We start from the raw sequence: 24,915 nt of genomic DNA on the forward strand, positions 1-24,915 counted from the left end.
CACATTTCTCTTGGTTGCTTTCAGTCCCCGTTGTGGCACCAACAAACATCAATGGAGGTGGAGGAAGTCGGTCGGAACTCGTCATTACGTGGGAGGTAATTTTCTGTCCAACTGAGTTATTTTGAAAGAAAAAGATTTAGCTGGCCAGGAAGAATACTGAAAAACAAAAAGATTTATTTGATCACTGCTGAGAATATATAAAAATACATGGTATGAAAGACTCCTGATGATGAATTACTTAGAGGAGGTATTAGAAACTTTTATTTCTACTAACGTGAGAGAGTGTAACTAACTCAACACAATTCTCTCCCAGATATAAGAAAAACAACTTCAGGGTTTATTGAAGGTTTGCCAGTAGCATTTCAATTATTACTTGATGGACTAGACATTTTTGTATTTATTACTTCTGGAACTATGCTCTTGCACACAAGTTAGACTCAGTAGAATGCAGGTGGAAATTCTTTTCCTATCACTGTTCTTTAAACACCCCTGCGTCCAGACAAAAACTTGGGCAGATGGCATAGCTTTTTGGTTCTTATTCTTACAAATTAACATATAGGCTCATTTTATACTTATTAAAAATTTCAGCCTGGTTTATTATCATAAACTTTAGACTTTTCTCCAACCTAATGTTTCTTGTTTCCAGTAGCTTGGGCTTGCCTCAGCCTAAGGATTCCACAGTGTGAAAGGGAATGTATAGTCAGTTCTCTACCTAGTCTCCATTCTGCTGTTGAATCTCTCCTTCCCTAATCCCTATGTTACCTCTTACTTCTCTGGAGTTGTGGTGAGTTTGGGCTGAGAGAAGAGGAAGAGTACTGAACAGGTCCTGATTGCTGGTACATTTGTAATTTGACTTTGGAGTACTCCAGAAGTGGCAAATGGCCAGACACTGTTATTTTTTTTTATTAAGTTTTTAATTTTGATTCCAGTATGGTTAACATACAGTGTTAAATTAGTTGCGTGTACAGTGTAGTGATCCAGCAATTTATACATTACTCAGTGCTCATCATGATAAGTGTGCTCTTTAATCCCCATCACCAGTTTCGCCCAACCCCCCACCCCATCCACTTCCCCTCTGGTAACCATCAGATGCTGTTATTTTATAGGGTAGTTGTTTTTTTGTTTGTTTGTTTTTGGTTGGGGGTGGGGCATCCAGGAAATCCCTCAGAACTAGGGAACTTCTAGTTACAATTCCTTGGTGCAAGCCCAGCTGGCTACTGAAAAGTCTCCTCAGTTCCTGGGGGTCTGGTGGTCCATGTCCAGTCCCTTCTGGTGGAGGTTGTCTTTCTCTTCTAGATGGTCTTTGTAGATAGAGTCCCTTTCAAAGCTTCTCATGGGTCCCTTGCATGGGATCCACACTTACCCTGAGCAAACATATCTTTGTTCTATGTTCAGTGGGAGTATAGTGCATTCCTGTTTAGCCTCTCTCTTCACTCTGCTACCATGTGTTGTCCAGATCTCTCTCTCCTTTAGAAGTTTCTCAGGCATTGTCAGTTAAAAGAACCTATCTGTCCCAAATTCCAGAGAGCACATACCAAGTGGTTCTTTGTGAGGCCTCTTCACTTGGTTAGGCAAAGAATGAGAAGTGGCCCCATTACTTTCCCTTGGTAGAGGGGTAGGAATGCACAGCTTTTTCAACAACTCTCTCAGAAGAAATATTTTCCTACTATTCTCTCCCTAAAAAACCGAACACTCCTTTGATATACCGTTGTCATAGAGGAGAGGCTAAATTTTGCCTATAAATGGTTTGATGTCTCTCTTTGGAATGCATATCATGTCATACCCTTGTTGTCAGCTTTGAGCCTCAGCTATAACTGATAAAAGAGCCCTACCCTGTTTCATTGCCTGTGTACGTGTTTTTGACATTTTGATAATAACTTTCATACTGCCAAAACATCCACTTCCTCAGACATTTTAAAATTATACCTAAGAGCATGATGGCCATGGATGTTTTAATTGAAAGTCATCCTGGGGCTCCTGGGTGGCTCAGTTGGTTAAGCGACTGCCTTTGGCTCAGGTCATGATCCTGGAGTCCCGGGATCGAGTCCCACATTGGGCTCCCTGCTCAGCGGGGAGTCTGCTTCTCCCTCTGACTCTCCTCCCTCTCATGCTCTCTGTCTCTCATTCTCTTTCTCTCAAATAAATAAATAAAAAATCTTTAAAAAAAAAAAAGAAAAGAAAATCATCCTAGCTGACGCGTACAAGGGGGGTTCTCATTGGGAAGCAGGGTGATTTTCTCTCTCAGTAGACATTTTACAATGTCTGAGGAAAGGTTTGATTGTCACAACTAAGTTGGGAGAGAGTTGTGTTTGGGCAGAGGCCAGTGATGATGCTAAACATCCTACAAGGCACAGGACAGCCCCCACCACAAGGAATTATCTGGCCCGAAATGTCAATAGTGCTGAGGTTTAGAAACACTGTTGTTGAATGAGAGTATTCACTGTATCTATAAATGATTTTGCAGTAGTAAAAGGTCCATTTTATTCCTTACAAAATTCCATTAAAGATAGAGAGAGAGAGAGAGTGGTAGTAGTAGTAAACTCTTTTTATCTGTGAGTAAACTCAGGCACAGAGATGTTGTTTTCTCAAGGTTGTAAATGACAGAGCCAGAAACCAGGTGTCCTTTCTTCTGGACATCTAGTTTCACGTAGACATGGTGAGCCCAGCACAGTGCCTGGAATGTGGCATGGCCTGCCCGAGTACTGTTGGATGGGTGGATGGTATTGAAAGAGAAGAAGCTCTCAGAAGCCTGAGGCAGAGAAGACTACACTCGCAGAGCACTTACAGGGTTTCTGTTCTGTGCTGGACATTTCATGTTATTCAGTCCTCACAGCAATGCTAGGAGGTGGGTAATCCCACTTTCAGATAAGAAAACAGAGGTTTAGAAATGTGATGTGGGGGGCTCCTGGGTGACTAAGTCAGTTAAGCATCTGACTCTTGATTTCAGCACAGGTCACGATCTCAGGGTCGTGGGATTGAGCCCTGCAACCGACTGCACTCAGTGTGAGCCTGCTTGAGATTCCCTCTTCCTCTCCGTCTGCCCCTCCCTGTCCCCACTCCCACTCTCTGCTCTCTAAAATAAATAAGTAAATCTTAAAAAAGATTTGGGTGGTGGGCAGTGGGAGCATTTTAACACAGGGCTCTCGCTCCATGCTCTTTTACTTTGTCCTAAATTTGAATTCCACGTATCCCTACACGGTGTCATGGTTCAGAGTGGGCAAGAGTCCCTATATATCTGCCTTAAGCAGTAAGTTAGTCAAATTATTCCTGTCCTCTGAACACATTTCCCACAAAACCAGTGACTCCCACATGAGCCTACAAGAGGTTTGCTTTAGTGTGATGGTTAAGTAGGTTATTTAGGCTTCAATATTCTTCGAAGGTCAAATAAACATTTCATCATAGTGTATAGGAAATTTTGCCTGATATCATGCATTATTTTTTCTCCTCTAAAGTCAGAAATTACTAAAGGTTGGTAAATAATTGTTTTAGCACATTCAATATGTGAGAGGAATAGGAAATCCTGTGTATACTATTCTTAAACAGAGAGGATGTGAGTTACAAATATATATATATATATATATGTAATATGTATATTTCCATGATTTATAAGGTCCTTTTCTTTCAAGCAAGTTTCATCAAACCATCACCTATGGGCCAACCTTGCCCTGCTCCCTGTTTTCATACACAAATTCCCCGACCACCACACCCATCCTCTCAGGTATAAAGTGTTGTTGCATTCATGCTTTCACAAGAGACCATATGTCTCCCATTGCTTAAGATAGTTACTATCTGGCCTTCTACAGAAAACATTTGTTGGCCTCTATTTTAAAAAATTAAAAAAAATTAAGTCAAAGTCATTTGCTCTGTGTGTTTTTTCTTGGGGTATCAGATATATAGATAGATACTTGCAGAAATTACATTAATAGATGCAGTTTCCCATGTATCATTCACATTTGGCATCACATACACGCAGTTACTGAGCCAAATCCTTCTGATGCCCAAACTTCTTTAAGGAATAGGTTATGTATATTTAGAAGGCAATGCATACATTAGTTCAAGCCACCAGAAGGCATTTAGGAACTCTTTCAATTCAATGAAGAAGAGCTACTCTGTTGCAAGCAGTGGGGGTACAAAAATAAATTTTAAAAAGTTCTGAATGTTCAGAGGCCAACAGGACAGGACAGTCTTAATCCAGCATGGAAGAAGGTCAGGAAAGGTACCACCCTAGTTTATCGGAACTATGTTTTGAAAAAGAAATTGGGAGTGGAGAGATGGCCAAAGTCACCGCTATTGCAGATGAAATAGTACCTGACGGGCTTTCAGAACTAATGCACAACCAATGACCATTCTAAATTCAGTGAGAATCCACCATTATGGTTTATAAGTGACAGCTTTACTGGTCATCCCAGATTGCTGCTCATGTAAATACACCATAGTATAATCTGCTTGAAATAAACAACCTCCTTGTGTTTTCTCCAGTACCAAAGTAATGTGTATTTTGTGTTTGTTTATTTGTTTTGGTTTGTTTTGTTTCCAGCAACCTAGACCTGATATCTAACTTTTGGAATGTAGTAAATGCCAATTCCTTTGTAAGGTATCTTTATTCACATCTTATCATAATTTGTACTCCCAGATACTCTCAAGTTTAAGATACTTGTGGTGAATATGTCATATAAAATATGACTATAAGGTTAGGAATATAGGATAAAGTACTATGGAGTAAAAGATAAACACCTATACTGGGAGTTGATTTTTTTTTTTTTTTTTTGGAAAAGGGCAGGTCAGGAAAAGTATTCAGAAAGTTTTCAGCCTGTGGACCACATGGTCTCTCACAACTTCCAACCCTGCCATTGTCATCAAAAGCATCCACATATCGTAGATAAATGAACAGTTGTGACTGTGTTTGTTATTTCCAAAACCAGGCTGCAGAAGATTTGGCTCTTAGGCCATAGTTTGCTGCCCTTGGTCTAAACTAAAGATTCTGTTCTTAGTCTTTACCAACTGTAATAGATTTTACTACCAGAAGAATTTCTGAATTTCTTTTTTCTACTGGACACTTCCTTTGCTTAAAGAAGGAGACTTTCATCCTGACCATCTTAAACAGCTATATATATCTTTCCATCATTTTCCCCTCTGCGCATATGGGAAGAATAAAATGGAGACCCTAAATAAGTATCTTCCCCTCCCCCCTTTCTAAACTGCATCTGTCGGACTTGGATCTTGAGGGAACATCATGAGAAACACTAATTGTATTTGACTAACAAAAACTGAAGTCCTTCATTTTCTCAGATGAGCTAAACATCTTGATTAAATCTTAGATCAGAGAAACATCAAAAAGCAAATGCTCTAGCAAGTAGCTTAAGTTCTCATAAATGTCGATTCCACTAAAAATTAACAATTTTAATTCTGATCTCCCTGTGAAAGTGCTAATACAAGGAAACATTTTCTTTCCCCAGATTTGAGAACCTATATTTTTCTTCCTCTTTTCACTTTCTGTATTTGTTAGACTGTTCCACATGGCAAGAAACAGAGACCAGCTCAGGTCATCTCAGTTAATGGGGATTTATTTTAAAGCTATGTGGGAGGTAATGAGGATGAAAGAAGTCTCAATAACCAAGCAGGCAGGTCAAATGAAGAACTGGAACATCGTTCATCACTGTTCAGAGCACGGTGGCTCTAAGTCTGCTGCCAGCTACTCTGGTAATCCAGCTCCTGCTACAGTAGTCCCTCATGCTTGCTCCTTGTTCTACCTGTTTCCTTTACTTATGACTTCCTACTTCACTAACAGCTCCATTCTATCTCTTCTCTATGTGAGTTACAGCTTCCATTTTCTCTTGGCTTCTACTGCTTCATTGTCCCTACTATATTCATTGTATATTTTCTTCTTATTGCCTACTCTAAGTTTATCTAGAATTGTCCCCTCCTGTGTTTCATATTCAAACTCTGTAGAGGAGAGGAATTGATGGGGTCTGTCAGTCACCCTAGAACATGAAGATTTGGCACCAGGACACCTCATACATAGTGATTAAGATGGGACCATTGAGGGCGCCTGGGTGGCTCAGTTGGTTAAGCGACTGCCTTCGGCTCAGGTCATGATCCTGGAGTCCCGGGATCGAGTCCCGCATTGGGCTCCCTGCTCGGCGGGGAGTCTGCCTCTCCCTCTGACCCTCTTCCCTCTCGTGCTGTCTCTCATTCTCTCTCTCAAATAAATAAATAAAATCTTTGAAAAAAAAAAAAAAGATGGGACCATTGATTCTGGTGCCCATTGCTGGGTAAGCAGATGTGGTCCAAGTCTCAGGATTATTTGGTATGATGAATGGTTATGTATGGGTAAAGGAAACCCTCAGAAAAGGAGTTGTAGGCAGGTGGGACTCAAGCATTAATGTCCTATCAGGTATGCCTTTATTAGTCTATCAAAATATTTGAAAAAGGAAAGAAAAGAAAAACATTTTTCTTTAAAAAAACCTAAATTTTCATAGATTTTTAAATACAACTTTCTTGTAAACAGGTGGGATGTTTGTCTAAATTCAAGCATAAATTCATTTTTGTGTGTTTATTTTATGTGATTGTAATGTGTAATATCTGTAGAGTTCTGGGGATGTAATGAAGATGTATGGTAAAAAATACTGGGAGGTCTTTTATGCTTTTGTGTTTGAGTAATACTCTATATGTCTTAAAGCAAATATTATTACATAACAGTTATATTATCTGTATCTTATAAGAATTTGTTGAAAATTTTATGAAAAGAAAACATAGCTAGCCTTGAAATAGTTAATAAGTTAATTTTGTGCTGAGTTTAAAAAATTCATATCCAAATTATGTTTTAACTTACAAAATCTTGAAATCTTCTAAACCATTTTTATTACATTTTATTATTACAACTTAATGAATAATCATGGAAAGAGATATCAACATGTAAAACCTGTTTTACATTTCCATTTAAATTTTTCATTTATTTATCTGAATATCTTTAATTGGGATCGTTTTCCTAATTGCCATTCCAAATAAAAGTATTATTGGGGCGCCTGGGTGTCTCAGTCGGTTAAGCAACTGTCTTCGGCTCAGGTCATGATCCTGGGGTCCTGGGATTGAGCCCCACGTCCGGCTCCCTGCTCAGCGGAGGGCCTACTTCTCCCCCTCCTTCTGCCTGCCACTCTGCCTACTTGTGCTCTCTTTCTATCTATCTGTTGAATAAGTAAATAAAATCTTTAAAAAAAAAGTATTATTATTTTTTCAATGTTTCATTAAACAGGGTTAATATCCATGTTTGTCTACATTAAAAGAAATGCCAAATAATCAATAAAAATTATAACAGCTCTATAAAATATTTTTGTAAATACTCAGTAATTGATCACTTCTGCCCAAGTCAATTCCAGAAGAACTACAGAACGGAGAGGAATTTGGGTACATCATCATGTTGCGGCCAGTTGGCTCAACAGCCTGGACCAAGGAAAGAGTACCATCTGTAGAATCATCAAGGTTTGTTTACAGAAATGAAAGCATCACGCCCCTCTCTCCCTTTGAAGTCAAAGTGGGTGTATATAATAACGAAGGGGAAGGATCTCTGAGTACTGTGTCCATTGTCTACTCTGGGGAAGATGGTAAGTTGTGGTCAGCCCTGGAATGGTCATACTTGGGCATGTATGTATATTTTGCATTTATTTTCCATGAAGCACTCTGCTGAAGATGATTGTGTCTTTTTTAAATGATAGAACCTCAACTGGCCCCAAGGGGAACGTCTGTCCAGAGTTTTTCTGCTTCGGAAATGGAGGTTTCATGGAATGCTATTCCCTGGAATAGAAACACTGGAAGAGTGCTGGGCTATGAGGTAATCCACATTAATTTCACTTTCCCTTGGGACTATGCCAGTTAACCACACAGCAGTTCTTGTTCAGCAGTCCTATACTACTAACCTAGTTCTTAGCATATAACATTGTATGTCTATAGCTATCAAGGGGAGTGAGCAGAGGGGATCTTTCTAGGTGATTTCAGACAAGCAAATTAGCAAATGGTAGCCATTTTGAAGGTGACCGAGTGATTATCATATTTATTTATTCAAATCACCATCATATTTGTTTCTTGGGGAGTAATAAATGTCTAATCCTCAATGATCTTAAACCATAGAAGAATTTTACTGGGAAAGCTGTCTTTGAATTGGAGCATGACTTGAATAGATATAGTCATCTTGGAAAAGGCAGTTAAATGATAAGAAAAAAACCTAGATTCTCCTTAATCTGTCCTTTATAGTCTGTATAGAATGCAGTAAATCACATTTATGGGCCTTAACTCTCACAAAGTCAAGCGACGAGACTTATTAATTACTTATTACTCTTTAACTTGCAAATCCAGTGATTCCCCAAACGGAAAATACATTTATTTTATTTTGGAGTTAAAAAAACAATTCTAAACTTTTAAATTTTGCCTTGTACTGTTTTTGTTGTTGTTGTTGTTGTTTTTAATGCAACTTCTGGTCCAAAAAGAAAGAAAGAAAAGAGGAAAAGAAAAAAAAAGAAAGTTCTATTCATATGATCTATCTCTCTTCCTACTGTAATCCTGAAATGCCTTACCTCTTATCTGAATCCTATTTATTTCTGAAATCTCATCTCTAGTCTCCTCTTTTCTTTGAACCCTTTTCTAATCACTCCCTGATGTTGTCTTTCTTCAAATTCCCAGAGCATTTTTTTTTTTCCAATATCACTTCTTTGGAATGCATCCTCTGCTTTTTGTTCACCTATATATTCTAATCTCTTAATGAGATTATAAGGGAATCCTAGGCAGGCACCAAGCTTTATTCTCTTTTGTCTTTTTCTATGTGCCTAAGTCAGTGCTAATGTATAGGAAGAGCTTGATATAAGTTGAATTATTAATTAACCTGTCATTCAAAGAACTCTGGAGGAAATGTCAAGAGTAAAACATCATAACCAACGTCCTTGATTGATGGTATGAATCTTGTTTTGGTCCAAGTTATTATATACCCTTTGTTTAAGCTGATAACATTTAGAGAGCTCATGAAATACTGTCTTTTGGTGTTCCTTTTCTTTCTTTAAAGATTTTATTTATTTATTTTATTTTGGGGGGAGGGGCAGAGGGAGAGGAACAGAGAAAATCCCAAGAAGACACTGCACTGAGCACAGAGCCCAGCGTGGGGTTCGATCTCATGACCCCGAGATCACGACCCAAGCCAAAATCAAGTGTCTGGCACTTAACTGACTGAGCCACCCAGGTGCCCCACTTTATTTTGGTATTCTTAAAAAACCTCTAGTTTCTCTAATTTCCATTGTGAATTTGTATTTTTAAATTTCCTCCCTATAAACATTAGACCCTGATTATTTTGTTGTTGTTGTTGTATAACCATTGTAATTAGAAAATATTCTTCTATTTATGTTCCTGTTTCTTCCCATACCCTACCATGGTTGATAGCTGCTGAGAAATAATGAATTATTTGTTCTTTGTTTTTAATGATCAGGTATTATACTGGACAGATGACTCCAAAGAATCCATGATTAGGAAAATTAGCGTCAGTGGGAATGTCACAACCAAAAACATTACAGGGCTGAAAGCCAATACCATCTACTTTGCTTCCGTGAGAGCTTACAACACTGCTGGAGCAGGGCCCTCAAGCCCCCCAGTCAACGTTACCACCAAAAAGTCTCGTAAGTATGCATCCCACAGCAAGGACCAAGACTCATCTATAAATAGAAACATATTTGCTCAATCTCCATTTCATTCCTCCCATCTCATCATTTTACTGAATGCTTTGTTTGGCTAGTTTATCCTTTAAATATGAACAATTGTTGAAACTTTCTCATAACAATCAAAAGAAACCATTTGATCTTATTGAAATTCCAAAAGAAAAAATATTCTGAGTATATAGATTAAAGACAGAAGAGTGTAATGTTTAAAAGCATAGGTTCTGATGCCCTCCCCCAACCTGAGTTCAAAACCTGACCTCTCATCCTTGGATTGTTGGGTGGTTATTTAAACTTTCAGGGTCTCAATAGCCTCACCTGGAAAATAGAGAAAAATAGTACCTATTTCCTCACAGGGCTCTCTTCAAGAAGGAAAGACATAAAGAAAGTATCTAGTACATCCTTTAGTGTTTTTTAAGATTTTATTTATTTAGTTGTCAGAGAGAGAAAGAGAGAGCACAAGCAGGGGGGAGTGGCAGGCAGAGGGAGAAGCAGGCTCCCTGCTGAGCAAGGAGCCTGATGCGGGACTTGATCCCAGGACCCTGGGATCATAACCTGATCTGAAGGCAGATGCTTAACCACTGAGCCACCCAGGTGCCCCTCTAGTATATCCTTTAGAAAATGCTTAGTATTAGACTGTATTCTGAGGTGATCCTAGCACTGCCAGATGTCTAGATCTTTCTTTCTAGAATAGCTTATCACTGCAGTGTACTTGGAAGTCCCTCAAATTTAAGAATTAACTCTTCTGCTTCTTTTTAACTCCCTTAATAGTCAGCCAGCTGTCTTTCGCATAGGCAAGGCCTACTGAATAAAGGATGAATAGTGGATTGTTGCTGTGTTTGTCCTGTGAGTGAGTCTGGCATCACTCAAATATTCTATAATATGAAACACAGTGATCAAATATGATGTAGTAAGAGCTGCCATGTGTACTTGTTATGATTGTATAATATTTGTATATTCCTTACATGTTATAGATGAACATAAATTATTTGTGCTCACAGGCTTTTAAAAACACATTCTTTGGTCTCTGAACCCTGATGGAAAAAAGGATTCAAATATAGTTGCTTAATTTTGAGAAACAGTTCAAACATTATATGGGTTCAAATATAGTTGCTGAATTTTGAGGAAGACTAAATGGATACACAGGAAATGTATAGCTTGCTTTTATTTATTTTTTATTTTTTTTAAAGATTTTATTTATTTATTTGACAGAGAGAGGCACAGTGAGAGAGGGAACACAAGCAGGGGGAGTGGGAGAGGGAGAAGCAGGCTTCCCACTAAGCAGGGAGCCCGATGCAGGGCTCGATCCCAGGACCCTGGAACCATGACCTGAGCCGAAGGCAGACGCTTAATGACTGAGCCACCCAGGCGCCCCTGTATAGCTTGCTTTTAAATGCAGTATTCTTTTCTCTCCTGTATATTGAAAAAGAATAAGTGCTGGAACATAGTTTGAAAATTAAGTGATATAAAGTTTTTTCCCATATACATATATTTGTCCTATCTAAAAAGAACTTAGAAACCATCTCAGCTATTAAACTTTTGATTGTAGAATACACAATCCACTTCTGTCCACATCACCAGGCCAGCAGCCAAAGACCTGTGTTCTATTTCTGGATACATCTCTGACTCATTACCTGAAACAGAATAAGACATTCCATTTTTTCTTCTTTAATTTTCTTACCTACTAAGTAAAAATTCTCTCTGCCCTCACTCCTTTCCCAAATCATTGGTGAGGCACAAATGTGGTGCTGATTATAGGAGCACCTTGGAAAATACAAAGTTTCTTGCTAAGAAAAAAACAAACAGATGAACAAAAAGCCTCTGGGATCAGTCCATTTCAAGGGTAGAGTATGTGCGACCAACAATTCTTAACCCAGCTCTCTTCCAATCCACCCAGTTGGAAAGAAATTGGTCATGAGCGATACTCAAGAACTGACTAGCTAGAAATATAGTTCTATTCCTCTTCTTGTTTTATCCCATGCTGACCATATCAATGAAGCCATTGCCATATGCTGGTAAGAATGATTTGCTTCCGGAGTCCTTCTGGAGTCTGGCCTCTTCCAGCTAATCTGCAAATCTGGATGGAATTTCCAGTCATTCAGTGGTTTTAAGATTGCCCAGGCATTTCATTCTCGCTGACTGAGAGATGCCAAACTCACAGAACATCTTGTGTGTCATTCAGTTTCTATCTCAGGCAAAATCAAGGGTGATTAAAAATGTGTAAAGATAGCATTAAAGGGGCGCCTGGGTGGCTCAGTCGGTTAAGCGGCTGCCTTCGGCTCAGGTCATGATCCCAGGGTCCTGGGATCGAGCCCCACGTCCGGCTCCCTGCTCAGCGGAGAGCCTGCTTCTCCCTCTCCCTCAGCCTGCCACTCTGCCTACTTGTGCTCTCTATCTCTCTGTCAAATAAATAAATAAAATCTTAAAAAAAAAAGATAGCATTAAAAAAAACCTCACAGATTTGTATTGTGATAAATGGACAGACATGATAATGCAGTTGTTGAGGCAATGTTTAAGTCAGGTCATATTACATGTATTCCTATTGACCAGTTTAAGGTGGACTGAGATTTGAACAATAAACTACTTTAAAAAGATTGTGTATATCTTTAAAAACTTAAAAAATAATTTTTTTCTGCAACCTGAATTTGCCAGTTTGATTGTCCATACAACTTAAATCAACCGTGTATTAGTTTATGCTAACCTATCCTCCATGTTTAGGTAGAAAACTCATTTTTGACATGGTGATCTCAAGTTTGTTCAGTTGACCTACTTTAAGTACTTGATACTTCAAGTGGGCTTAACTGAAATTTGGATTAAATGCCAAGAAGATTATTGGTAGTTTGTTTGAGCATTAACACATGATCATCTTCATCAAAGAGCGTGGAACATATCCTTTGAAAACAGTTTGATTAACAAGGAGTAATCTCCCCAAGATGTAATGTTAGAATATATCTGCTGAGAGAAAAGTGAGATGAGAGTCAGAAAATTTAAAACGAAGTTTAGTTATTTTAAGAACACCTTCTTTCTTGATTAAATAAAAAAAACCTTATAATTCCTAATTTCTTTATGGCAAATTTGTTTCAATATTTCTTGAATTTGGCTTTTACCAATCTGTATGCTTCAGTGTTGTGATCAAAACAGCCAACAAGGACTTGAGAATAAGAAGTTCTACAAGTCTCCATCTCATCATATTTGAATACAAATTAAACCTCTAATTTCATTCTGTAACATTCTATATCATTGACATTGTGAAAATGAGATACAAAGTGTTTTAGATTCTTATTGTTGCTGTTCGGATTTCCACAATTTAGGGGTTTAAAGCAATCTGAATTTATTATCATACTTTTCTAGAGGTCAGAAGTCAGAAATGAGTTTCAGTGTTGGAAATTAAGGTGTTGGCATAGGCTGTGCTCCTTTTCGAGTGTCCAGAAAAACATGTTTCCTTGTGGTTTCTGGCTTTTAAAGACCACCTACACACCTTAGCTGTGACCCCTTCCTCTGTTTTCAAGGCCAGCAGCTTAGTGTCTTCAAATCTGCCTGTGATCCCAATCCTCTGCTTCCATCATCATATCTCCTCTGACTCTGGCCCCCCTGCCTCAGTCTTGTTTGCCCTTCTAAAGATCCTTAATCTCATCTGCATAGTCCCCTTTTCCATATAAAAAATTAGGAATTACAAGGGTTTTTATTTCTTTGACTTAGTCAAGAAAAGAGAGGGATGATTAAAAATACTAATCCCACAAGTTCTGGGGATTAGGATATGGAACTTTTTGAGGGAGGGGGCCTAATTCTGTTTACCACAGTTACAAAATACTGAGCATGTCTATATCCCAAGCCCTGAGTTAATTTTCCAATGCATTATTTCATTTAATTCTTACAACAAATCAAAGAATTTCATATTTTAATTCCTAGATATAAGAAAACAAAGGCTTAGAAAGGTTCTTTGGGCATCTGTCAGACAGAGACACTATGAATATGGGTTCTCTGAATCTCTTCATCCCATGAACGCTGTGCTAATTTATAATCTTCATCTCTCACCATCTACATAGTCCCTCTCTCTCCAGACTTAAATCTTCAGTCCAAACCTCAAATGGTCTTTGGATTTTTCTTCATAAAATGGAATCATGCCCTATTCTTCCAAAATTTCATTGTCTTCTCTACTCCACAGAACAAAAGCTAAGAGAATCTTTCACCGTCTGTGCCAAACTCCCTTTCTCTCCTTGTCCAGCCCTGGCAGCCCCAGACTTAGTGACCTACAGTTTAACATCCCCTTGTCTAACTTAATGTGTTCTCTCAGTGTGTTGTGCCCCTGCCATACCTGTCAACAGTCACATGTCTTTCCTACTGATCTATAAGTTTCCCATATTTTCCCCTTTAATGTATTTGCTGGGTGTCCCATGACTCTGGCCCATTTTGAGATAGTGTTGGAAAGAGAAGGGGACTCCTGAGTGAAAGAAGGTTGGCTGTGAGTCTCAGCTAAGCCATGTACTACCTGTGTGGCAGGTCTAATTCCCCCATAACTCAGAACCCATTTTCTCATCTGAAAAACAGAGATGATGATACTTTCCTCTGGGGTTTGCTCTGAGAACTAAAGGATATTATGAACACCAAGGTGCCCCAGAGGCTGCCGTACAGCGAGAGCTCAGTGCATGGTAACATGTATTTATACTTCTTCTGTAGTGATTTTACTTTCTTTGCATTTCTTAAAGCAGGAAAGCACTTTCTACTTTCTTTCTCTTTATAAATAAATCGTTGGAGAAATTTTCTTCAAGGGTCATGAAAGGACAATCAAAGTGAAGATGAGGAATGGCTTTAAGGAGACATTGAAGATAGCTCTGATTCCAAATGCTATCCCTGGATCTAACTTTGATTTTCCATGTCCTTGAGATGACATCAAGATTACCTCGGAATAGTGGTGACAGCAAAAAACTCTGCATCCATCATACAGTCATACTGTCACTGTCTAGATTTTCAGTCTGATACTTGATCATCCATTGTAAATTCCCAGACAGCAAAGCTCACATTTACCAGAATATCTGCCTATTCTGATTGGGTAAGCTTAACAGAAGACAGAACCTTTTTTTGGAAATATGATTCAGTCGATCACTCAAGAAAATAGTACCTCCCATGAGCTATGCATAGGTTAGTGCCTGATGGAGATTAAAACAGCCAAGATCTCTGACTTCAGGCAATTTCTCTTTTAGTGAAGAGGCAAACTAAAAGAAAAGAAAACAAAACAAAACAAAAATTAAATAATTATAGATTATGAAAGGTGGTACAAATAAATTAAGAAGCTGAGATATACATAAAAAGGAGGACCTATGAAGTGAAGGGTATATATTTTGATATGACATAAAACATGAAAAGGAGCTAGTGGACAAAGGGATCTCCAGACAGAAAGAACAGCATATGCAAAGCTTCTGAAAACTTTGTTATTATTGTTACTGGTGATGTTGTTGGCCCCCCTTTTTTTTAAAAAAGTGATTATCAGTGATTTAACAGTATCACAGCTTAGTGAAAACGATCTATTTCCAAAAGACAACTGAGGGGCACTGCAAATGTATTGTGATCCACAGAGATATCACTTAAACAGAATTTAGACTTACAATCAAAGGGATAAAAATATTTACATCAATTCCAAGAAAAAAAAAAAAAAAAAAAACCACAGCAACAACACTACTTGTATAGGAAGAAATACTCAGACCCAGCAACACAAAGTGTTTGTAAATTTTGGCTCAATTTGGCCCCTGTCATTGACTGACTAGTACTCTGTACTGGATTTTTCTTGCTGTAAATTTGCAATTAAGCTTTTATTTCATCTTGCACTTATGTTCTTTCTCTCTTGCCCAAATGTCAACCCCATGCTGTTACTTAGAAGTGTAACATAAGAAGTTGTTTTTGAATTGAGTTCACAGTGTGAACTACAGTTGAATATAAATGCCATCTACAGAAAAATTGATCACAGGGAAACCATTAGAGCTGTAGAGGGCTAGTTTAATGTTGCTCTGTCATTTGATTAATAGAAAATGATTTAGTCTTTGAAAATTGCCCAGAAAGATTTTTAAAATTAAAAAAATGCTTGTTTGTTGAGTTTCCCATTGGCCAACTTGGTACAAATATCCATGGCATGTGTTTCATATTATCCATGTGACAGTGTTTTAGATGTTCAAGGCAATAGAAATCTCAATGTCATCATAGGTATTTGAAATCCAGTTTAATCAAGTACATTAAGCTCATGAAACCAGAACAGTTAATAGTGTTCATATTAAGCAACTTTCTAAAGCAACTTTCAGAAAGTTTTTATTTAAATAATAGACAAAAGGCATTGGCATTGGAGTCATCCTCATGGACAAAGATAAGAAAGATGATAGACTATGATAATTTCCCAGATAATTGGCTAAAACTCTACCACTTTATCTGTCTTTCAAAAAGCATATAAAGAACCCAAGAAGAGCAATATTATTAAGGGCAAATCTTAAATTTACCCTAATTATATTTAAGAAGTGGATCATTTGCAAACTTTGGAATTGTATTACTACTAACAAACCACTTTGAACACAATTGAAAAATTGATTATGTCATAAGACCACGCTGGAGAATTGTTACTCTCAGGAAGTAGAATTAGCAGTTACTGAGTTTTTTAGCATGTACCACTAACCAAGTGAGGAACCTTTCATATTTTAGTACAGATAAGCTAAAAATCTTATAAACTAGGAGATTCTTGTCTCATTTCAAAGATGGAAAACCAGGCCTCCTGGAAGAGACTAGATACAGATTCACATCTCTCTGACTTTTAAGGCCAGCTCTTTCCACCTCCCGGATAGCAAGAGAGTAAAGCATTCTAAGTGATCTGTGCCATTGGCCATTCATACCAAGAACTCATTCCTGATAAACCTCTTCTCATTTTATGTCCACAGAATACTTTACTTATGCTTTGGTAGATGAAGAAACAAATACAAACATTTTGGTGTTGTGGCCATAGTCATCAACTCCTTGTCCACATAGTTGATAGAAGTCAGTTCTGTCTCCCAGCCTGGAGCTTCACCAGTGGATTCATAGTGTTGAAAACAGTGCTTTTACTCTAAATAAACAAACAAAATAGACACAGAAATAGATGAAAACTTCAGAGTCCATCACTGCCAGTGACATCAAAAGAGTAAATCTATATTTTCTCTGTATTGATTCTATGATGTCATTAATGCTAGTGCTTCTTTTTAAAGAACAGAAGTAAAAGAAATGTGCCACAAGAGCATACTAGATATTAAAACTATGAAATCTTGTGAGAATTTTTATATTATCTCTTTTATAACTGAGAAAAAGAGAAGGCACTCTGGGATAGTTGAGGGGGAATAGTTACAAAACAATTATTGTTGACATCTAGTCCTTCAGAAATAAATATAGTGACAAACATGCATTGAGTACTTACTAAGTGCAAAACTCTTAGGCCTTCAATTACGATTGGACTTGTATTGTCAGGAAATGTCCTAAGGCATGTTTAATCCAATTGGCCAGTCTATCTTATAAATCATATGAATTACTGTAGGTTTGGCCATGACAATTGATCTTGATTATAGGAAAGCATAATGAATGGACTGGCCACATTGTGTCACCTATGTGTCTGCACACAGCCCAGCACATAGTCAATATGACCTGAGAAAAACAGTCAGGACTCCTAGTGGTTTTTCCTTAGCCATCTTATTGTAGTCATTTATTCAACATATGTGATTGTATGTCTCCTATATGCCAACCACTGTGCCAGTAGTTGGTAATACAGAGTTGAACAAGGCACATGACCTCAATAAATTTAAAGAAACACATGATCAAGAATAACTATAATTCAATGTGACAAATCCATTATAAAATATGAACTGAGCCCCACTGGGAGAAGTGGGGGAAACATTTATCTCTTGGCCATGTCCCAGCTGAGGTGTAAGTAACTAGGTGAACAAGAATAATGTCCCTGTGGGTTTATGGTAACAGGGGAATATATGATAATGCAATGTCAGACACCCTGAGACTTTTCCAGTGACATATAAGAGAATAAATAGCAGTTGGGTCAAAGCTCTAAAAGAAATCATTTCCATTTCCATCAGTGTTATAATGAGTTAAATTTTATGTTCATTCAGCCTCACAAATTCAAATAAGATGCCAAAAACATCTTGCTGGGTAGTTTTATCTTTGCCTCTGCCTTCCAGCTGAATTATTTTTAATCTCTCCAGTTTTCTGAATCTCAAAAATAATCATGTGGACTCAAATCTTTGAGAAGCAGCATGTTGTCATGGAGGATCACCAGCTTGGAAATCAAGAGACCGGGATTCTGTTGTGACTCAGTCACCCTTTAACTGCTAGCTTTTGGATAAGTGGCCTCCCAATCTGGATTCTAGTTTTCTCATATGTAGAATTCTCCAGTTGGACTAGGTCCATTACCTTAGAGCCATTGTCCCTTTTACTTACCATCTTTCTCCGAGACAACATTAATTTCAGGGAACTAAAAACTGCATTTTGGATTTAAAGTAAATGCCTTTTGGGATGATCACCCAGTTTGTAATGGTTTTCTTTTTTCTGGGTTCCCAACAGCTCTATATTAAATGACATGCATTCTTCTCACTATCTAGCCACAATTGATTAGGCTAAGATAAACATGGCCAAATTAAGTCAATCATCATCTTTCTCCTGGGACTTCTAGACTGGACTATCTCTGAACAGAGTAGGTTTCAAATGTCAGATATGGAGAACAGTCATGATTTGTGCCACATACCCTGAGAATGACAAAATAATGGTCTATAGGAAGATGAGCATGCAGCAAACACTACTGTGGGAAGCAGAAAGAACTTCTTGACTTTTTGACATTTTTATTTGGCCCCTCTTAAAGCTCTGCTGCATTTGGCAGGAGTTCTAAGAAATTCCCCAATATGCTTCACAATCTCTTACTATTTTGCTTATCATAGCTTGAGTTGATTGTGTTACTTAAAGTCAAAGAGTCCCAACTAATATAAGATTAAAAAGGAAAAGACTACCAGGAATTAACACCTCTGTGTTGATATGTATAAAAGGTTTGCAGCCTGAATTTGCTTTACATGCTCATTGATTGATGATCAAATGGAACACTAGATAACAGAGCCCTCCATCTATTTATGTATGGTAAAGTAAACAAACTCAACAACAACGATTAATAAATTAATACTGGACATGCAACAAGCCATTATTAATTCATAAATTTGTCACAAAGACAGTCCCAAATGACCAGAATTTAAATGAATTTTCTTATTCTGATGAGAATTAATATGATATTTCAAATGACACTGAAAACATTTTTGCTTCTTCTTTGATAATCATCCAGGACTTATTTTCCCTTTTCATGTTGATGGGTCATACAGTAACCATGAGCTAATTAATATTCATTTGGATCTTTTATTATCTCCTTAAAGCTCCAAGCCAACCACCAGCTAACATTGCCTGGAAGCTGACAAACTCTAAATTATGCCTGAACTGGGAGCACGTAAAAACCATGGAAAATGAGTCTGAAGTGTTGGGCTACAAGGTGAGTATTTTGTTTTTTTCTTTACTAATATCATTTAAGTTACTAAGGAACCAAGAGTGTTACAACCAAATAAGAAACAAATTTATGCATGTGGAAATACAGGAATCTTTTTAAAAATATTTGAAAAATACTTAGCATTGCTGCTCTCAAATTCTTCATTGAAAATTTTTATATTCTGAGGACAGTAATGTGTCATGGAACAACAAGAATAAAACTTAATAATACACAACAATTTTTCTTCAAGTGACTCCCCTTGCCATCAAAATATGATGGTGTGTGTGGGTAGTAAGGTGAGATGAGAATGAAGTCCAAGAATATATTCAAGTAGAATTTCTAGAAGTTAGGCTGCAGTAGGATGTGAGCTTTTAACAACATACAAAGAATCTAACAAGAGTATAGCCAAGTACCCATAGCAAATTTTTTCCATCAGTTGTAATGGACAACATATCCTGGCAAATCCACGTATTCAGACATTTGAAACCGGTCCAAACTAACCAGTGACTTTTCATAGTGACCTCCAAAGATAATAGCCTCAAGCTATTTAATTAATAGAGATAAATCTATTCTCATTTCAGAAGCATTGGCCAAAGACAAAATCTTTTTTTTTATGACTAAATTTAAGGAAAAGGCACGGACTGGATACTCCCATTCAAGGAGTACAGCATTTATAATGATATGTCTCATAGTGTTCCACGAGAGTGTCTGGACTTTAAAAAGAGTGACTTGTCCATTTAACTTGATTCACCATTTTATTCAGATTCTGTACCGGCAAAACAGACAGAGTAAAACACATATTTTGGAAACAAACAATACATCGGCCGAGCTTCTGGTTCCGTTTGAAGAAGACTACTTGATTGAAATAAGAACAGTTAGCGATGGCGGGGATGGAAGCAGCAGTGAGGAAATTAGAATTCCAAAAATGTCAAGTAAGTTGAATCACCATCGCTGTTGTAGATTTTGAATCTAGACAGCTGCAGCATGAGATCTAGGCTCTCTGAAGGTTGGCTGAAAAAAATAAAAGGTCTATGTTTCCATTTACAGTTGTGAACAAGAGGTGATGAGTCAAGTTTTCTTTAAATAATCCCTCAAATTTGCAACATGCTTACATATTATAAACAGTTTTATGTTTCTTCATTTGAATCTCAAAAAGGAAGCAAAAGAAAACACACACAACTGTGTGTCTTTGGTGCAGAATTCATTCTATGGGCACAAAAATCAGAAAGTTTTTTCTGGGTACTCATAGGCTTCTGGGAGCAGGGATAGAAAATTTATGAAACACATGTACTCCTATTCCCATTTCTGTGGCAGGCATCTCTAATCAATCATGACATGCATACTGAGCTGAGTCACAACTCTCAAATCCTCTCAATACAGTGTTCTAAGCAGGTAACACCAATCAGTCAGATTTAGCACGTAATAATCGTTGATTATTTCTGCTTTGGAAGAATCACTTCCTCAACTGCCTGAAGTGGTAGCTGGGTGAAATCCTCAGCCACCACACACTGGCAAATCCTAATCTACCCTTCGGTCAGACTTGGCCAGTTTAGGCATTTTTCTTGTTCATTTTTACATTTAAAACAGTTATCCTAGGACAGAAGGCTAACAACACTTCCTAAAATTAAATATAATGTAAGTGCAGCTAGTGTGCTAGCACATGTTATTAGAAGAGAAATGATAGGATGCACGAAAACTTAATCTAACAAGCAATTTTATTTTTTCTCAAGGTATTTTGTTTTGTTTTTATGTTTTGCAGGTTTGAGTTCCAGAGGAATTCCGGCCTTAGAACCTAGCGTCTCCTCCCTGTCAGTTGTCATCATTTTTTACTGTTTTACAATTCAACCACGTACACGATGAATAAAACCATAAGTCTTTGAGAATTTTTTGAAAGTAAATCATTCTGTAAATAAGCTCTCCAGCCCCCATCACAAAATATGTTATTAATACAGACTTGTTTGGAAAGGAAAAAAAAAAAGTGTATATTATTAAGATCTTGTAAATATCTATAGTACATTAATAAAACAATTTTAAACATTTTTGAATTTTAAAGTTCACACATGATTACATACATTCAGAAAGTGCCAGATAATCTGTGGATTTGTAACTGCTATGGCTTTTAAGTGACTTCTATGGAAAATATAAATAGCTCCCCTTGATGACGATGATAAATATGAGATAGGTTGCAGTTATCATAGAGAAGATGTATATTTTTTACATGCTCCAGGCAATTTACTTCAGTGTTAAAAATGTTTACCCTACTTGGAAATAAAATGTAATTATTTGTTTATAGTTGGGATTCTTTAAAAATGTAAGCTATTCCAAAGGGTGATGATGTGCTTTTACCTCTAAATGAGGTGAGGCTGGGAAATATTTGTACCCAATAATATATGTATATACATGATGTTCTTTTCAACTCACTTTTCTAGGAGGAAAAATGGCAGGAAAAAGTGCTTTACGGCAAAGAAAGAGAAAAGGGAAATAAGCATCCATCTAAGACAATCTAACAACTCTGGTATATAATAAGCAATTTCTCACAGCAAAATTTAATTTTTTAAATCAATTTTGAATTCTCCTAAGGAAAAAGTTGCATGAACAAATCTCAGGTAATTATTACAAATTGTTAGCAATGCATGTGGCCTTGTTTCATACAATAAATAAATCTAGTAACAGAATTATTTAACCAAGTTTTTGACATTTTGGTCAATATATATGTATAGTCAATCTTCCCTGCAACTATAAAAATAATCCTACACTGTCCAAGACTTAAAAAGACGTTTGCAGGTCGACTCTTCTCTAAGGTGAACCTATTTCAGTCAGTGGTCCTACTTCTTAGAACTGCATTCTGGAAAAAGTCCGAGAGAAGGTAAGGTTAATGAGTGGGCTAATGCCATTCCATGTGGCCATCCGTTTCCTTCACGAAGAGCCGTGAGGAGTTTGGCCTCCTGACCGTCTGCCCTCAATCCCAGCCAATCAGACTTGATGTCCTGGGGAGCTAGGATTGAGAAATGGTCACACTAGTTTTGCCTTCTTCACATGGTGCGACCTCTTAATTATGTTGAAAATATTTGAATTATCCTCACAACCCTCAAATCACACAGTCCTCAAAATTGGATTTTGTCCTTTTCATTTCTAATGTATTTTAGAGCTGTTTAAAATACCCAGTGTAGTCAGCAGCAGATGGACAACGACTTTTCATAGTTCAGAATTTCTCCCTGCCTGAATCGTGTGTCAAGCATACAGTACAAATTAATGAGCCTTATTCTCCTCCATGCCCTAAGATATGGTTGTGTTTCAGTGGAGCAAAATAAATAAGCAATAACAAATGCTGTTTGGCACACTCATGTTAACAGCTGCCTGTCCACGACACATCTGTATTGACCAGAAATACCAGGGCCACATGGTCTCAATGGTTTTCTCAACTTGGTGAGAGACAAGATTTGTATCTTCCTCCTCAAAGCAGGTATTGAGAGTTAAATATACTGTGAGATTTTTGTTTCCACTGATTAAGTGAATTAGATACATAGTCATATGTGTACAAGTCTGAAGAAGGCTAAGGCAGTTCTTATCAGTAACTCTTACAGGTTTGAAGTTGTGCTTTCATTCATGATTGTTGGAGTATTAAAAGTATGCATTATTCAATATCTAATATTTATTTTTTATCAACCCATACTAATTATTTGGAATCTAACTTGGCATTAATATTAAATAGCATCTGCTTTGGCTCTTGACTGATTTGAATCTCTACTCTTAGTGAGCCTTGGACACATATTTTAACATCCCCATATTGCTATTATCAGGATTAAAGGACATAACGTGCACAAGTAGTTAGTGTAATGCATGCAACGTTGTAAGTTGCCAACAAATGGAGCTGCCATCATCTGCTGCTATGAACTAAACCCCTAATGAAAGAAGTTACTATATTTCCTTAAGTGCCTAGTAGACTGTGAAAACAGATCCTGCCTATGTTTATGTCAAAATCCAAAAAAGTTACAAGAAAAATGAGTAGTGTACCTACTCTGGACACTAAATGGGACTAAAGAATGGAACCAATGATGATTCCATCAATCCATTTCAGGAAGATATTCTGTGTGATGTATGTACTTGCCTGATATTTAGGAGAGATTTCTAGTGGATCCCTTTATTGACCGAGTATATTGCTGTTAAAAACTGTTTTAAGCATGATAACTTATTTCCGTACTTCTTACAGGAAGGAGAAAAAATGTGGTTGCACCTGGAAACAGCTTAGAGGAAAAGGGAATAATAAGGATTAGGAGACTTGACACAGCAGATTTATGACCCTATAAAGCCATGGGCTGCCAGGTAATGTTAACTTCAAATCAGCTCCATGTCCTCTCTTCTCCTATTCTTCACACTAAAATCCTCCCAGGTCAGTGTCCCTTTTCTAACTGTACACCAGAAGGTGGTCAATAAGAGAACATGCCTTCTATCTTTAACAGCAAATACAGTGAGAGATATCTGGAATCTACTTGGATTTCAAGTGCGGTAAAATAATCATTCTCTCCCATAAGTGAATCTACTCTTTATAAGCCTCTAGATCTTATCAGGCTAGACTCTTTGAGATGTTAACTTTTAAACACTCCCCATATGCCATAATTATTATATTATTTGCTGTAGAATTACATATTTAATTCAATAGAATTCAAGAATTTGGTAATCACATCACTGTTGAACTCAGTACTTGAATTAGTCAGGTTTCTCCTGAGAAACAGAACCAATAGGATGTGTGTTTGTGTGCAGGAGTGTGTATACACAATTGCACACATGTATAAATATATATAAAAAGAGAGAGAAAGAGGGAGATTATAAGGAATTGATATGTAGTTATGGAGGCGAAGAATTCCAGACCAGGAGAGCCAATGGCCTAGCTCCAGTCTGGATCTGGGAACCAGGAGAGCTTATGGTATAATTTTTGTTCTCAGTCTGACTATGAAAGGAGAGGACGAATGTTCTAGCATGAAGACTGTCAGGCAGAAATAATTCTTCCATAGCCTTTTATTTTATTTACTTAGGCCTTCAGTGGATTGGATGAGGTCCAGTCACATTGGAAAGGGCAGTTTTCTTCACTCTGTCTACTGATTCAAACTCCTCCAGAAACTTCCTCACAGACACACCCAGAATATTAACCAAATATCTGGGCCCCCTGCAGCCCAGTCACATTGACACATAAAAATAACCATTATGGTGTTGTTTTTCATGAGTTTAAATAATTCAATTCTAACCTCATCAACTTTTGAAATGGAATTATCGAAATATTCTTCACAGTTTCTTCATCTGTAAAAATGAGATGTTGGATTACAAGATCTCTGAGTTCCTTTAAAACCCTGCAATTCTTGGGGCGCTTGGGTGGCTCGTCATTGAGCGTCTGCCTTCGGCTCGGGTCATGGTCCCAGGGTCCTGGGATCGAGCCCCGCATTGGCCTCCCTGCTCAGCGGGAAGCCTGCTTCTCCCTCTTCCACTACTCCTGCTTGTGTTCCCTCTCTCGCTGTGTTTCTCTCTGTCAAATAAATGAATAAAATCTTTAAAACAAAAAACAAAAAACAAAAAAAACCCCTGCAATTCTCCATCGAGCCGCAGAGTGGACTACTTTTAGTATGAGGCAGTGTTTCATTACCTTTCACGACACACGCACACTCTGCACAGCTTTTCCAATTTATTTCTATATTTTCACTA

The 24,915-nt window shown here is 37.5% G+C and overlaps 1 protein-coding gene across 1 annotated transcript in view; it reads left to right on the forward strand.

Annotated features, from left to right (window-relative positions):
- The window catches only part of CNTN6 (contactin 6), a 292,595-nt gene extending 268,187 nt beyond the window's left edge, over window positions 1-24,408 (forward strand). Inside the window, 8 exon segments of the mRNA XM_032411799.1 lie at window positions 25-95; window positions 7,367-7,601; window positions 7,713-7,828; window positions 9,467-9,653; window positions 19,115-19,227; window positions 19,985-20,153; window positions 20,981-21,041; window positions 21,043-24,408. Coding sequence (XP_032267690.1) covers window positions 25-95; window positions 7,367-7,601; window positions 7,713-7,828; window positions 9,467-9,653; window positions 19,115-19,227; window positions 19,985-20,153; window positions 20,981-21,041; window positions 21,043-21,085 — 995 coding nt within the window. The 3' untranslated portion in view covers window positions 21,086-24,408.
- Window positions 24,409-24,915: the final 507 nt, after the last annotated feature.

This window comes from Phoca vitulina, unplaced genomic scaffold, assembly GCF_004348235.1.
Source record: "Phoca vitulina isolate PV1807 unplaced genomic scaffold, GSC_HSeal_1.0 scaffold13, whole genome shotgun sequence".
In the NCBI taxonomy this organism is placed as follows: Eukaryota; Metazoa; Chordata; class Mammalia; order Carnivora; family Phocidae; genus Phoca; species Phoca vitulina.